The 15,538-nt window shown below is 55.5% G+C and overlaps 4 protein-coding genes and 1 pseudogene across 4 annotated transcripts in view; 4 read left to right on the top strand and 1 right to left on the bottom strand.

Annotated features, from left to right (window-relative positions):
• LOC137150572 (zinc finger protein 585A-like) overlaps positions 1–15,538 on the bottom strand; it is a 240,549-nt gene that overhangs the window by 94,396 nt on the left and 130,615 nt on the right. The gene's annotated exons all lie outside the window — the stretch shown is intronic.
• The window catches only part of LOC137150576 (zinc finger protein 777-like), a 111,706-nt gene that overhangs the window by 2,629 nt on the left and 93,539 nt on the right, over positions 1–15,538 (top strand). The window lies entirely within an intron of this gene.
• Positions 3,713–7,339, top strand: LOC137150585 (gastrula zinc finger protein XlCGF7.1-like). Its single transcript, XM_067544549.1, has one exon. It carries the CDS (start codon positions 3,852–3,854, stop codon positions 4,485–4,487), a length of 636 nt encoding a protein of 211 aa, XP_067400650.1. The 5' UTR covers positions 3,713–3,851; the 3' UTR covers positions 4,488–7,339.
• Positions 12,890–14,016, top strand: LOC137150592 (mitochondrial chaperone BCS1-like; annotated as a pseudogene).
• The window catches only part of LOC137150593 (zinc finger protein 777-like), a 31,451-nt gene continuing 30,565 nt past the window's right edge, over positions 14,653–15,538 (top strand). Inside the window, exon 1 of the mRNA XM_067544554.1 lies at positions 14,653–14,683. Coding sequence (XP_067400655.1) covers positions 14,660–14,683 — 24 coding nt within the window. The 5' untranslated portion in view covers positions 14,653–14,659. The remainder of the gene's footprint in view (positions 14,684–15,538) is intronic.

Here is a 15,538-nt window from a genome sequence, read left to right on the forward strand (position 1 = left end):
AAGGTAACTATCCCAGCTACTTAGATCAGACTAATTAAAGACGAGGGAAAATGATGAGTCTATTCCCCCCGCAGACACAAGGGCTGGATGTAACTTCCCACCCAGAATGAAACGGATACATTGGTTTTTGGCCAAGAAGAAGCGATACTTAAATTGGTGGCATCTGCTTGGAATCTAGTTACCGTGTCACCCTTCCCTTCCCTCTCCTCACCTTGTGTTCTGCACACACCAGTCACAGCTTGTCCCTAGACAGGCAGAGCATAACCTCTGTGTCTGCCGTTTGTGTGGTGCTGGCACTGTAAACTCTACCGCTGCCTGGGGCTGTTACGATACAAACGATTAGGATCGAATCAGTGTCTAGGAACGACTGGAAAGTGGTCTCCCGTCGTCCTTCGCCCCTCGCTCCCCCTGCCAGTTCTCGAGGGTCTGAAAATGGCTCTATCATTTTAAGCCGTTGTGGTGCGGGAGACCCACACAAACAACAGGGAACCAGCCCAGCTCTGCGGGGGAGACAGCGGACGTGAGACTCCTGTGAAGGTGCTGCTACATGCACAGAGCAAACAGACTGAACAAAGAGAGGAATATTCTCCCCTCCTCCTCCCCCGAACCAGTCTCAGTTAGTTCTGGGTTCTGTAAGTGTTGCATGTACAAAATGTTACAGAGGTGATGTGGGGGAGGGTTTAAGTTGAGGGCCCCCCTTTGAGAACAGAGTGATCCTGAATCGGATCAGAGAGGCAGCAGATAGTGCACTGGACTGGGAATCCGGAGAGCTGGGGTCTGGTCTTAGGGCTGCCATTGACCTGCTCGGTGACCTTGAGCAAATCCCTCCCCTTCTCTGAGCCTTTGTCCCCTCCCAGCCTTCGTCGGCCTTGTGAGCTGTGTGGGGCCGGGGCTCTCTTACTGCATGTATGCGCAGCATCCACACAATGGGCCTAATCACAGCAGGGCCCTCCAGTGATAACACTGATGGAAGGGGATTTATACCTGGGGATCTATAGATCTGCTGGACTCCGGCGGGGATCGCTTGGTGCCTGTGAGGGCACCGCAAAGCCCTGGGCAGAGCTGATCAGCTCCCTCCCTATCCGCCGGTCAGTGAAAGGAGAGGAAGAAACGTGAAAGCCGCTGGCAGCTCTGTGCTGCTGTGTTTTCGTCACTGGAGCCTGCCTGTCACGTACCACGCGGTAACAATTCTTCTGCCGGTGCTGCTTCCTGGGGTGCTTTCACCTCTTCCCGTAGGGCCACCGGGGAGGAGACGCTTTCACAGACCCGGCAGGGGGCAGAGAAATCTGGAGAGGAAACAGGCCTGGATTGTCATGCCCTTACTCACACGGGCTTCAATGGAGTATGGTTCTGTTCACCACGAGCAAGGGTAGCAGAAGCTAGGCTTGGTGAGGAAGGGGATGGAACAAGCGGTGATGTTTATTTCAGCTCGCAGAGAGGGGATGATCTGAGCTGTTTGCACAAGAACGTGCGTGGAAGGGAAAAGGAAGTCGTGACGTGTTTCAGTGGCGTGTGTGTGCAGCGTTCCCCCAGGGTCTCGTGTGTAGTGTCACGTGACAGCGCCTGCTGTTGCCACTCGGACGTGACAGCTGCTTCTGAGCGTGCGATGCTTGTGATTCCAGGTGCCGGTGACATCTGATGATGTCTCCGTCTGTTTCTCCGAGCAGGAGTGGGAGAACTTAGACGCGTGGCAGAAGGAGCTGTACGAGAACGTGATGAAGGGGAACTACGAAGCCCTGATTTCTCTGGGTAAGGGTCGGTTTCCTCTCGTGAAGTCTGTGATCTGTGATGTACCAGGTTTGCTGTGGGTGAGGGTTATTTTCAGGTCTCAGCCTTCTGGTGGCTGATGAGAGACTGTATGACTCACGTCATCTGTCCTGCATGGGGCCCGTCCCTGCATTGGGGCGAGGGCGTCTGTGTGCCAGTGTCTCCCTGCATGGCGGTGAGTCCTGGCCGCCCTCCCATCAGCTAGTCCTTTCTGCCCCTTGCCCGGCTGGGGAGCAGTTGTGTGATCTGAGCCCAGACGGCGGGAGCAGGGCTCCGCTCACGGACCCGTCGGGGTGGGGACAGCAGCTTTGCTGTCGCCGGGTTTGCCTCTGTTCCTCTTCCCCATCCCATCGCCTTCGGCGGCCGGAGGGGGTTGGTCTGAAATCCTTTCCTGCCCCGTGTAGCCGGTGAGTGTCGCGCTCTCTTTCCGTGAACAGACTATGCCATCTCCAAGCCCGACATCCTGTCCCAGCCTGAACGGGGAGAGGAGCCGTGCGTCGGGGATCAGGAGGATGCCGAGAGGAGCGAGATCCCGCCGGAGCCCTGCGTGGGTGAGTTCTAGACAGCCGCACAGAATGGCAGAGCTAGCAGAGAGAACTGGGAGCGAACGTTCCCGAGGGCCAGCTGCAGAGTGGCTCACAGGGAATCAATTCCCACAGGCCCCAGGAGTGAGTGCCTGACAGGCAGGCAGCCCAGACCAGCAGGGCAGGGGAGCCAGGATGCGGATCTGAAGGAGGCGATGAAAGCGGAGCAGTTAGCACGTGGGTAAAGAGCCCAGCCCAGAAAACAGTGGGGCATAAAGACAGTATTTCAGGGCCCGGGCCCACACCGGGAGGGTATTAATGGCTTTGTTCAACCTCGGGTGTTGGCATCTGGTTGGAGGGGGCCAGTTCACATCCTGGGGTCCTGTGGAGAGGGCCCTGGAGTGGAGTCAAGAGGCTGGCGGGACCCAATGGCTGGCAGTTGATGCTAGACAAATTCAGACTGAACGGGAGGTGTACGTTCTGAACAGTGAGTGTAATTAACCCGTGGAAGAACTTACCAGCCGCCGGGGCGGGTTCTCCGTCACTGATCCTTGTTAAATCCAGACTGGGTGGTTATTTGAAAGAGCGGCTGTAGGAATTCTTGTGGGACGTTCTCTGGCCTGTGCGATCCACGAGGCCAGACTGGGTGACCGCCATGGGATCTATGAAAGAGGCCTGGGTTCCAGCCCCAGCGGTCACTGGCTGACCGCAGCGCTCCCGTAATACAAGAAATAACGGACGGCCCTTTCTGCGGTCGTGTGTTCTGCCAGGCTGGGCTCTCCAGGCCGCAGGGTGCTGGCTGTGTCCTGTCGGTGGGGGGAGAAAGCCGTTTGTGCCAGTCAAAGCTGATGTTCTGCAGAGCACAGCAGATCCTGGAGCCCTGCCCTGAAATACACAGTCAGAGGTTTTCACGCACCGGTGTGTTCCCCCCCTGCTGTCTCCGCACGGCCTCACTGCCTCGTACGCACTGATGATCGAGGGAGCTCTCCCCTCGCGATGGGCGCTTGCCCGCTGACCCCCTTGTCACCTGCCCGCAGGACGAAGGACGTGGGGGTTGACCAGGAGGCGGTCTGCACTGAACGGGCGGCGATGGCGGTGGGAGGTTTGCCTGTAGCTCTGTGCAGACGAGGCCTGAGATCAGTAAAACACATACCCAGCCCCCTGGCCGCAGTCAGTCACAGCCCCTTCGTGGGCGTGCCTGGGGAATCCAGGACGCCGTCGTCGTTTCAGAAGGTTTCCTGCACCCCTGCTGTGCAGTGACTCCTGTCTGGGTTCTCTTTGGATTGCAGTGGATGCCGGGGTGGTGATCAAAGTGGAGGAGGGGAATCCTGAGGAGGAGCCGGAGAACTTGGAGCTACGAAGGACGTTGCTGGAAATGGAGGTTTTCCAGTGTCCGGAGCAGGGAACAACCCACGGGGAGAGTCTGTGCCGCCCCGAGAGGGAGCCAGCCGACCTGCCCGCAGACGGCCTGGGGGAGCCTGCTCTGCGCGAGACGGCCTTCCAGGAGCTGAAGCCGTTGCTCCTTCCCCTGCAGAGCCCCGCGCCAGCCAGGCTCTTCATATGCGCCGAGTGTGGGAAGAGCTTCCGAAGCCGGCAGCATCTTGGCCTGCATCAGCGGGTCCACGCGGGAGAGGGGGCCGGCCTGCCGCAGGCTGGGGGAGCTTCACCCTAGAACACGACCCCAGAGCCCAGCCCGGGGCCCAGGCGGGAGGCAAACCCTACCCGTGCTCCGAGTGCGAGCGCAGCTTCTGCCACCGGTCCAGCCTGCGGAAGCACCGCCTGTCGCACACCGGGGAGCGGCCCTACGCCTGCGCCGAGTGCCGGAAGAGCTTCCGGCAGAAGGTGAGCCTGGTGATCCACCAGAGGATCCACTCGGGCGGGAGCGAGGGCTCCTTCGTCTGCGTGCAGTGCGGCAAGTTCTTCAGCCACCACTCCAACCTGACCCGGCACCTGCGGATCCACACCGGCGAGCGGCCCTACAAATGCGCCGAGTGCGAGAAGAGCTTCACCCGCAACCAGTACCTGCTGGAGCACCAGCGCGTGCACGCGGGCGAGCGCCCCTATCGCTGCGCCGAGTGCGGCAAGAGCTTCCGCTACAAGCGCTCGCTCTACTACCACCAGAACATCCACGCCGGCAAGGGCGTCCTCCGGCAGGGCCTGCTGGACCCCGGGCCGGGGATGGGCCACGTGGGGTAACGGAAGGGCCAGAGCCCTCGCTCTGTGGGGCTGACGGGGGGCTGCCTCTCTCCGAAAGCAATGCCCGTGAGCCCCGGCCCGCTGGGAGCACAGCACGCGCTGTTTGAAACAGGAGTCTGCGCCGGGCCAGGCACTGCTCCTTTCCTGCCAGGGGATCTGCACAGGAACGAAGCTGTGTTCTGGCTGTAGCCTTTTGTTAAGAGAAGTAGGCGTGTCCGACCGTCTTTAAACCAGAGGGTCCCTGTTCTGGACTCAGACCCTAGCTGGGTGAGGAGTGGGGCTGGTTTGTAGGAGACATGGGGCCCTCCTAGCCCTACCTCCACCAAGCTGTTCCCACTGATGGCGGGTGGGAGGAGGCGCTGATTTCCCTGCAGCATCCCAGTCCCTGTATCCTGCTGTGACTGAGCGGCCGTGTCCCAGGCTCTGGGTCTCTTGCAGTCTGGGGAGAAGGTGGGGCAATAACGGTTCTGACCCATCACATGGGACCACAGCCTATGGCCTGGGTTGGCAAACGCCGGCTCCCAGCTCAGGTTTCGAGGCTGTAGCCCAGGGATTCCCGGCTCACGGATGTTCAGATATTCAGCTCCCACATTTCCCTGCTCTGTTGGATCCTGGGAATCTGAGCAGGACCCAGGTATTCTCGTCCCAGGGGCCGTGGGCGAGGCCATCCTCTCCTCCTCTAGGAATTTGGCTCAGAATTCCTTCCTTGCCCCGGGCTCCTCCACATTTCTCCACCAGAATCTTTGGCGAGTCCCTTGCAGTTCATTTGACCACCTGCCTGCTGTTTGGCTGGGGAGCCCTGGGCCACTTCCCTGGGGCACCTTGTTACCACCTGCCCTTAGCGCGGGGAAGCCTCGTCTGTGCCTGCCGGGGGTCAGCTCCCCAACTCCACCGGCCAACGGGCAGCACAAGCCTTCCTCTATAGGCCTCGCGGGCCCCCTTCCTCTCTGCCAGTTAGTGACAGACGTCCTCAAGCCGCAGCGTCTCCTTGGGGTGTCCAGCCACTGGTTTGCGGGACCCTCGCAGGAGTCACAGATTCGCTGCTTTCAAAATAACAGCGCCCTTCACCCCCGCTCGCCGGTTCCACCTCAGATCTCCGCTCAGCTCCGCACCCAGCACCGAGGTTGATTTACAGTGAAGTCCAGCATCAGTTCATTGCACAGAGCGCACGGTCTAGCAATAGCAAATGGCTCCTGATAAAATAAAATCATAACCAGGGTTCTAGGACCTTGATTTTTCATTAACAAGATTCCCCACAGGCTGGTAGAACATTGCTCACGCACAATCCGTGCAACATTTGACAGCCACCGCTCAGCCTAGCCAGAGACACACCCGCTGTCTGCTGGCCTCCACGCTGACAGGTTCCAGGTGTTTCTTTGCCCCCCCCCCCCCCCATCAGTACCATCCTTTGCCTTTATTCATAAACGGCGTCATTTGCCGTTAGTTTCAGTGGTGAAATCTGGGAGCGTACATTCACCATCTCCGCTTGCCCGGGGCTCAGGATGCAGACAGGCGTCCTTGTGAGGTGTACAGCGCACACCGGGGCATGCAGGGAGATTGTCTGAAAGGAGCAGCTCTGAGGGACGTCCCCTCCTGGTGATCTGCCTTCATTCCAAGACCCTAAGGACGTAATTGTCAGTATAGAGACATGACTCCTGAACTATTCTCCATGCACTTGGATTATGATGCCCAGTAGCTACTGGCTCAGTGGAGACCTTGTGTGCTACGCTCCGGTGAACTCCTGTGTGTACATCCCTGTAAAACCCCGTGTCCTCTGCCAGCGGGCACCGAGCGCTTGGGAGATCAGAAGCCTGGCTACATTTTAACCTTCCCCCCACCCCAAGGCCATTCCAGTGAGATGGGCCAGAGCACCCCACACAGAGCACAGATCCCACCCCCTGCTTCAGCAGCACCGAGCAGGGGGTGTCCCCCATGGTGCCTGAGGCACACGAGAGCAGTGGGCCCCTGGGAGCTGTGGCATGAGAAGGACCAAAGTGGGTGGGATGGAGTAGAGAGGAAGCAAAGGGGAGGAAGCCAGGAGGGAGGAATTTGGTGGGTTGGAGGATCCCTGGAATGAGGTTCTCACAACGCCCTGTGAGGAAAGGCAGGGTTATTATCCTCTTTCTACAGCTAGGGAAACTGAGGCACAGAGCGGCTAAATGACTCACCCAAGGTCACTCAGGAAGTCTGTGGCATAGCAGGGAACTGAAACTAGGTCACTGAAGTCCGAGGTTGGTACCCTACCCACTGGGCCATGCTGCCTCTCACCTGCATTGCCATGTGGGGAAGAGGGAGGGGAGGTCGATAGCAGCAAAATTCTGGTCTAGGCTCGATTTGTTTTTGGCCACAGGGGAGGTTGAAAGCAATCGACCCAGCCTCAGCTGAATCAAATGTGACTGCGCCCCGGCCGGCTGCAGGAGTCCAGCCTTGCTTTGGGCCAGGCTTGGAGTCTCCGTGGACGGCCACCGAGTGCTGGTTGGTGGCTGAGGGATTTCTGCGCTAGTGGAAGCCGCTGTAGCACTGCTAGTTAGCCTCTGTCGGAAACCAAAGTGAAGCCGGCTTTAAAGTGACCCCACTGAGCCAGGCTTCCCAAAGCGTGCAAGGAACGGAAGGAAGCTATGACCTGGTTGTGACTAGGGAGATTCCCCTCTGGGTCTTGGGTGCTCGTCTGCGGTTTTTACCTTTTTGCAGTTTCTCCACTCTGAATCCCCGCTTTCCTTGAGCGGATACAGAGCTGTCGCTTCCCCATTGCCAGCCCCACTGCTGAGCTGAGACTCCCCTCCTGTCTAACACTTACCTCCACCTTTACCCTCCTCCTCCATGAACAGTGAGCTATGGATCTGGCTAGGTGTGTTTGTGTTGATTGTCTGTTTAGACTGTAAGTTCCTTATGGCGCCAACCCCGTATTCTGTTTCCTGGCACTTAATAAATAATGATTATTCCCACTACAGTGTAACTAGTATGTTTGTTTTCACAGTGTAACAATAACACACCTAAACTCAGCACGGCCTGACTGGGCTGAGCTGTTGGGGAGACACGGCTCTGGGGTCTGAGCTGCTTCCAGGGGAAGTGAGGAGCAAGGCAAAGGGGGCGGGCGGGGTAAGATGGGAGGCCAGGAGCACTGCAGGAGAGGGGAGAAAGGAAGGGCAAACTTTGCAGAGCAGGGAGGGGGATCTAGACTTTGGAAACCCATAAGCCCACACAGGGTTGGGGGGAGACAGAGAAGGTGGGAAAGAGGAACATGCAGGGGAAGGATGGAGGGAGAAAGGCGAACAGACCATGGGGACCAGGGGAGCCCTGAAAGGGATGGAATAATGTACTCTGACGCTTGGTGGGGGAAAACTGATAGGTGGCCTGGAGTGTTGCTAACGTGTTCAGGCCCAACGCTGCTGTGAGATCCATGGCCGTGAATCCCACTGCAAGGGCAAGACCTTAATTTTTCTTCCATACAAAACATGACAGAGACGCCACCTCCGTCCCTGGCAGAAGAGCTGGTGAAACCCACCAGCCTGGGCAAGGATGTTTCACGGTCGTTTTTCAGACCAGACAAGCTTGTCTGTGCCCTGGTTGTGGGTGTAGCCAGTTTTCTCATTTGCCAGTGCCGGCCCCTTGGTCTGCGCAGGGCCCTCGCGGGGGGTCATCACAGCATCTCAGCTGCCAGATATTCTCCCTAAGCAAACAGCATCAGCCATGGTCTCAGGTCGATGCCATAGGACTTGGCTCTTTTCCCCAGGGGCAGTATCTGGGAGAACCGTTCAAGTAAAACCATCGCTGCCAATCGGGCTCCCATTTTCATCTCAGATCAGAGCCATCCCCACCATGAATCTCGTAGCTTTTGGGTGATGAGGCAGAACCGTCCTCCCGCGGGATACCACCTTCCTGGAAACGTTGTCGGAACGTCTCTGCCACAATGCCCAGCGTGCTGAGAACAGCTGCTTTGACTTGTGCATAATCTAGGGCAGTAACTGGGTTTAAAGCATGATAAGCCATTTGCGCCGTCCCGGTTAGATACAGGGCCAGCAAAACCACCTGTTATTTCAGGGGTCACTGGGTTGCTGCAACGACCTGCTCACAGGTTTCAAGGAAGGCCATCAGGCCTTGTCTTTGTCAGCCTGACGGGAATGGGGGTCACTTCTGGACCAAGGCTCGTTGGTCCTGCTGTAGCGGGCAGCGGTAGTGTGGTGACCCCCTGTTGTACTAGCTGCTGCTGTTAGATCATGGATTCACTGCTGCTGCTTTTTCATTCAAACTTTTTTTCAGATGAAAAATTGCCTGGTTTTTAAACTGAAAATGTGCATGAAAAGCTTTTTTTTTTTTTTCTTTTTTCTGAATTTGTTCCGTTTTTTTTGGTCAAAAAGAAAATGTCAAGTTTTGTGTTTTGCTTTTCTCCTTTGTTTGCCATGGAATGCCAGACATCAACTCAGTTCTCGGTTTGGGGCTCCTTCTCCCCCATTTTTTTATTCTTCCTTTTCCCATATGCTAACTTTCAAAACATCCCCAACTCCGGCAAGAGGAAAAAGCAGATCACGTGGCTCTGCCATGCTGTAACTTCCAGAGTTGGAAAAGTTTTGAAAAGCTACAGATGGGCAAAAGGAAAAACGAAAAGTGGAGACACCCCAAAGCCCAGCCATCATTCATTTCATTACACTCAGTAGCAAGAAGGAAAAAGGGGGGAGAAAAGAGCAAATCTTAAATTTTTTAAAATAGTGTGAACGTTTTAAAAAAAATATAACAATTGTTCCATTTTGACCCTGCAAAATGGAAACAACTCTGATAGTTCTGCAAAGTTGTTTTTCTACTTTTTGACCAGCTCTTATAAGAATGAAAACCATTGACTGAATCAGTGCCATCCAATCTGCCTGTGCTGGAGATGAACCTGCACGTATCTGAAGCCAGCTGCGTACTGCATAACAAGTGCAAGTCCTGTACAGCTTCACTCGGGGTCTCTGCACCAGACCCACACAGGCAAGCATGGCAGGCTAGGATGGTGGGAAGGCTGAGGTGGGGTGAGGAGTGGGAGCCTGGTATGTGCAAATCCTGTGTTGGAGGCAAAGGGGGCGGAGTGATTGCAAAGCACCACGCCCACAAACAAACCAACCACTGTAGCTAAAACTCCTGAAAAATCAGTGGCTTAAATTCTTGTCACTAATGGGTGATTTTGGGTGCCCTGATTTCCAGCGTGATGCCCAATGTGAGCCATCTTAAAGGGGTCTGATTTTGAGGGGCATGTTGCTCAGCAATTAAAAAACCTTGGGCCCCATTCACATGTTTCAGTCTGGAAACCCAGACACGTCCCCTCAAATCACGAGTTGTTTTTGAAACATGAGTTCTGTGCCAATCTGATCAGAACAGAGCATAAGAACGGCCACACTGGGTCAGACCAATGGTCCATCTAGCCCACTATCCTGTCTTCTGACAGTGGCCAGTGCCAGACGCTTCAGAGGTAATGAACAGAACAGGGCAATTATCCAGTGATCCATCCCGTCATCCAGTCCCGGCTTCTGGTACTCAGAGGTTTAGGGACACCCAGAGCATGAAGTCGCATCCCTGACCATCCTGGCAAATAGCCATTGATAGATCTGTCCTCCAGGAACTTCACAAATTCTTTTTTGAACCCAGTACTACTTTTGGACTTAACAATGAGATCCACAGGTTGACTGTGCGTTGTGTGAAGAAATACTTCCTTATATTTGTTTTAAACCTTCTGCCTGTTCATTGGTTGACCCCTGGTTCTTGTCTCATATGAAGGGGTAAGTAACACTTCCCTATTCGCTTTCTCCACACCATTCGTGATGATAAACCTCTGTCAAATCCCCCCTTAGTTGTCTCTTTTCTAAGCTGACCAGTCCCAATCTTTGTAATCTCTCCTTGTACGGAAGCTGTTCCATACTCTAATCATTTTTGTTACCTTTTCCTGTACCTTTTCCTATTCCAATATATCTTTTTTGAGTTGGGGTGACCAGAACTACACGTGGTATTCAAGGTGTGGGCACACCATGGATTCATATAGTGGCATTACGTTATTTTCTGTCCTCTTATCTATCCCTTTCCAAATGGTTCCGAACATTGTGTTGGCTTTTTTGACTGCCGCTGCACATTGGGCAGCTGTCATATTAAAGCCTTCTGCTTTCATCTGTAAATCTCAGGCCAGCTTGAAGAGATGCTAGCTCTGTTTTACAGATGGACCCACAGAAGCCACGTGATCTGAGATTTACAAGGGTCAGACCCACAGTTTGAAACACTGCCTTTTAGTTTAGACACCGCTATCTTCTTCCAGGGTCCCACACAGCGACTGAGGCAAGTCAGTCTTCTGTGTCGTGTTTCCCTTCTGTGAAATGTGGTCAAGGGTACTTGGTGCTTCTCTAGCAGCTGCAGAGCCCAACGCACTTTAGAAAGGGAGGGAGAGAAATGAATGAGTAGACCCATTTTGGGGGTGACTTGCCCAGAAAACAAGTTCACGTGCACATCTTGTACAGTGCAACCCGTCTCATTCACGGTGTGCCTGAAAAGATGTTTACATCCACTACGTGGTTGCATTTGCCACCCATGTCTGTGACGCACAGCAGACCTGCACAGTGAACATGCTGTCTAACGTGCTTCAAAATAAACATATTAAGTTTTGTTTTTTTCTCTCTTAAAAGTTCCCACGTTTGTTGTAGCAGCAACCCCTGGGCCAGCAAGGAGCATTTGTGTAGATGGCTGCTGGCATTTCAACAAGCCGGTCATCTAGCCTTGCTCAGAGCAGGTCTACAAAACCGTGGCTCAACAAACTCTGCTTTCTCTGTGCTAGGGTGGACATCTGTGGGCAAAGGTTGAAGCTTCCCAGTAAAAGAGGAAAAATCAGGAGAGAGACCAAACCAATCTGGAGAACGACTTGGTCTATGCTGTGATTTTCAGACTCAGTGGAAAGAGATCCCTTTCCCCATGCAGGCAGGGGAATGCCTGTCCCTCCCTCTTGTCCTACACACACACACACACTCCAAAATTGTGTGCACCTTTCAGGATGACTCACAGTGGCAAACTAAAGGTAAGGGGAACACCATCCTTCCCTCTGGGACTGGCTTATGCTAAAGCAGCATTTCCTAAAGTGGAGTGTGGGAAGGCCTATCAATTGTTCTCCAGAATCTCAGTTTCAATCAAAAGTAAAAAGTCAGTCTCTAGCTGCTATTGTTTAAAAAACAAGTTCAAAATGTGTCCTGAGACTAACCGGTGCAGAAAATCCGTGCCTGAGTTTGCAGAGAGCCTGAACCAATAGCTCTGGATCACTTGGTAAGCTGGGCACAAGCAAACACTATGTGCTTTAATATGGCTGAATGTAAATGTAGACCTCTAGGAACAAAGCTGCGGGCCATACTTACACAATTCCCCAGGAAGCAGGGACTCTGAGAAAGGTTTGGAGTTCATGGTGGAGAATCAGCTGAACAAGAGCTCCTAGTGTGATGCTGTGGCTAAAAGGGCTAATGCCCTTCTGGGATGCATAAACAGGAGAATCTCGAGTAGGAGTAGAGAGATTATTTTACTTCTGTATTTGGCACTGTGGTAACCACTGCTGAAATCCTGGGTCCAATCCTGATATCCACAGTTCAAGGATGTTGAAAAAAGCCCAGTTTGACAAAGCCCTGGCAGGGATGATTTAGTTGGGGTTGGTCCTGCTTTGAGCAGGGGTTGGACTAGATACCTCCTGAGGTCCCTTCCAACCTGCTATGGTTCTATGACAAATCAGAGAAGGTTCAGAGAAGAGCCATGAGAATAATTAAAGGGTTAGAAAACCTGCCCTATGGTAACAGACTTAAGGAGCTCAATCTATTTAGCTTAGCAAAGAGAAGGTTCAGGGGTGACTTGATCACCATTTGTAAGTACCTACCTGGGAAAAAATACTTAATAATGGACTCTTCAATCCAGCAGACAAAAATGTAACAGAATCCAATGGCCAGAAGCTGAAGCTAAACAAATTCAGACTGGAAATACGGTGTAAATTCTTAATGGTGAAAGTAATTAACCACTGGCACAATTTACCAAGGGCCGTGGTGGATTCTGCATCACTGACCATTTTTAAATCAAGACTGGATGTTTTTAAAGAATCTGCTCTGCTAATTACACTGAGGAAGTTCTCTGGCCTGCGTGATCCAGAAGGTCGGACTGGATGATCACAATGGTCCCTTTTGTCCTTGGACTCTCTGAATGTCTCTCCCCAACACATTTGACTCCGTGGATGGCCCCTCAGATGCCGGTGGTGACCCTCTACATGGCAAAATTGTTAATTCTGTCGTTGGCGGGCGGACAGGAACCAGAGTGTGTAGGAGGTTGGGCAGGGCAGAGCAGCACTGCCTGGGAGCTGGTTTGTGGAATGCAGAGATGAATGATGCCATTGAAAGCAGCTGTTTGAATCCCCCAGCCCCACCATGACCTTTTCTGACTTTGTCCTTTGGCACTAAGACAATCCCTGCCTCAGGGCTGGGCTTGGCCTGGTTGGGGTAGGCACAACTCTGGGGTAGGCCCAGAAGGAGACCCAGTTTGGGATGGCCTTTCACCGAAACTACAGGATCACCTTGGAGCCACTGCTGATCTGGATCTCACACTATGTCAAGCAGACTCCACCTCTGACTGTGGATACTTCGCACCTGCTCTGTGAGAGCAGGTATGTCAACACCAAATTCGACTTTATCCCCAGACCAGGGGTCAGTCACTCCATCTGGCATCAGAGGAAGTGGCTCTGCACCCCGCGGAACAGAGAAAAACAAATGATCTGCACACACGGACCTCAGGAGTCAACGTTCCCAGCCCTGGGCACCAACTGGGAGATAATCATCTTCTGCATCCTCCCGGAAGCCAGAGAATTGGTTCTGAGGCAACTGGAAGGGAAGACGGTTGTGTACCCAGCCATGGGTGTTGAATATTCGATGGCCATTTGGTTTCCTAAGCCAGTGGTGTCTGTGGTGCTGGAGAAAGGGATCTTGGAGAGGATCATCCAGGACATAAAGGAGTTCACCGCTATCTCCCAATGATACAGTGAGAGGGGAACCCCGCACAGGAAAGGATATTTGCTTTTACAGCTCCTGGGCTGTAGGAAAAGCAGATTCATCACAGCCCTGACGGGGGAGCCGGAGCATGGCCCAGGGTTCAGTCCTGATTTTTTAAGAGCAGGTACTTTACTCCTGCTGGCGTGCTCAACCTGCTGAGCCTCAGTGACTGTACCGACTGCCTCTGCCACCTCCGCACGGCATCACGGCAGAGGACGTGGCCACGGCCTTCATCAGCTAGGATCTCGCTGCAGAGACCTCAGGTGCATGGGACATCTGGCCTCAACTGACCTCCTCAATACCCTGGACGGTGTGGCCTCCGGAAGCCAAGAATACTCTTCGTGACCACCACCCGCGCAGCCAGGTTGGACCCAGCCCTGCTGCGCCCTGCTCGGATGGCGCTGAAGCGGTACATGGGGCGCTGCTCCCGCGGGCGCAGCTCACCCGCATGTTCCAGCTCGGGGGGCCGGCTTTGGTGGGACGCACGCCTGGTGGGGTTCATCACCTGACAGCATCTTTCATGAAAGATTCACCTTCGATTCCCGGACGCTACGGAGGGGTGCGGGGGGCTGGCCAGCCTGGGTGCAGGGCCTACTTCGCGGGGTAGATTAGCGAGACCAGGCGGGTGAGGGCATGTCTTTTATTGGACCAACTTCTGCGGCTGAAGGAGCCGCGCTTTCCTGCTGTGGGGCGCGGAGCCAGCCGTCACCCCTCCCGCTGGCCCAGGGCGGGTGCTATGGATGGGTGGCAGCGCCAGGGGCTCGGGTGTCCCTGGAGGGCGGGTCACAGACTAGCCTGGGTCTCCAGGCGGCTGCTGCAGCGGGACAAACCCAGAGCCCCCAGCCCGGAGGAACCCCTTCCCCCGCGGAGCCGGGTGCCGTCGGGGCTGGAGCCACCGGGCTGTGGGCCGGCGGCGGGCGAGGGTTTGTGTCTCCCCTCCCGAGGGCGGCCCTTCCCCGCAGAGCGCCCGGCGCTGCTCGTGGTCCCCGCCGGCAGGCGCCGCTGCCGGCCCCGCTCCCCGCCCGACCCCTCCCACCAGCGCTCGGCTCGGCTCGGCTCCGACCGGCCGCGGGGCGGCCCCTGGCGAGGAGGCGGCAGGCGCCGGGCGGGATCTGCCGGGCCCGCTGGAGAGAGCCGGGCCGGGCCGGGGCCATGGCCGAGCGGGCCGCTGCCCAGGTAAGGGCCCGGCGGGGGCTCCACTCCCGGCCCGAGCGGGGCAGGAAACCCCCTGGCGGGGAGCCCCGGGAGCCGGCCCGCGGGGAGCGCTGCGCTGCGCTGCTCTGCTCTGCCGGCCGCCCGGGGGCAGGGCCCGGCCCGGGCTGGGGCTGAGCCGCGCTGACGCTCCGTGGCCGGGCCGAGCGGGGCTGTGCGGGAAGGGGGCGGGCAGGGCAGCGCTACCGCGGGCTTTGTTCCCTAGAAAAACCTCCCCGAGCCTGGCCCTCGGCAGGCCCGACAGACCCGGCTGGGAACGTCTCCTCCTCGCCCCGAGCCCTGCCCGCTCTGTGTCGGGGGGGGCGTGACTGTGTTCAGCCCTTTGCAGCTGGGGCACCAAACGCAGGCGCCAAAATGTAGGCACCGAGTTTGCAAATCTTCCCCGCCTTGCGTGTAAACATGGCAGCGGCGCTTCTTTCATGCGACTTGGCCGTGGCAGCCCAGCCTTTTCCGCAGGGCTCACGGCCAGGGGGGAGAGCCAGGGTGGCGGGCGGGAGGGCAGCCCCCTGGTGAGATGCAGTCCGCACTGTGCAAACCTTTGAGAACCCCCCTGAAACAGATCTGTGTGTGTTTCCCAGCCTGCTAATTCGACCACCCCCTGTTGAGGGGGAAATGTTATCTTAGCGGTTTTACAGCCCTGTCCATCAAAAAATAAAATCAAATTCATGTAAACAGCTGTAAAAAGGTGCCAGGGATGAGGCAGCTGGAGTTATTTCACTGGTTGACAAATGGAGAATAACAGGCAAAGCCCCGACATTCAGCACTGAAATCTCAGATGCTCTGCTGTGCTCTAAGGAATCTACTCCCGTCCTTTGTCTG

This window comes from Emydura macquarii, unplaced genomic scaffold (genome assembly GCF_026122565.2).
Source record: "Emydura macquarii macquarii isolate MOO-44397 ecotype Brisbane River unplaced genomic scaffold, CSIRO-AGI_Emac_v2 contig_973, whole genome shotgun sequence".
Lineage (NCBI taxonomy): Eukaryota > Metazoa > Chordata > Testudines > Chelidae > Emydura > Emydura macquarii.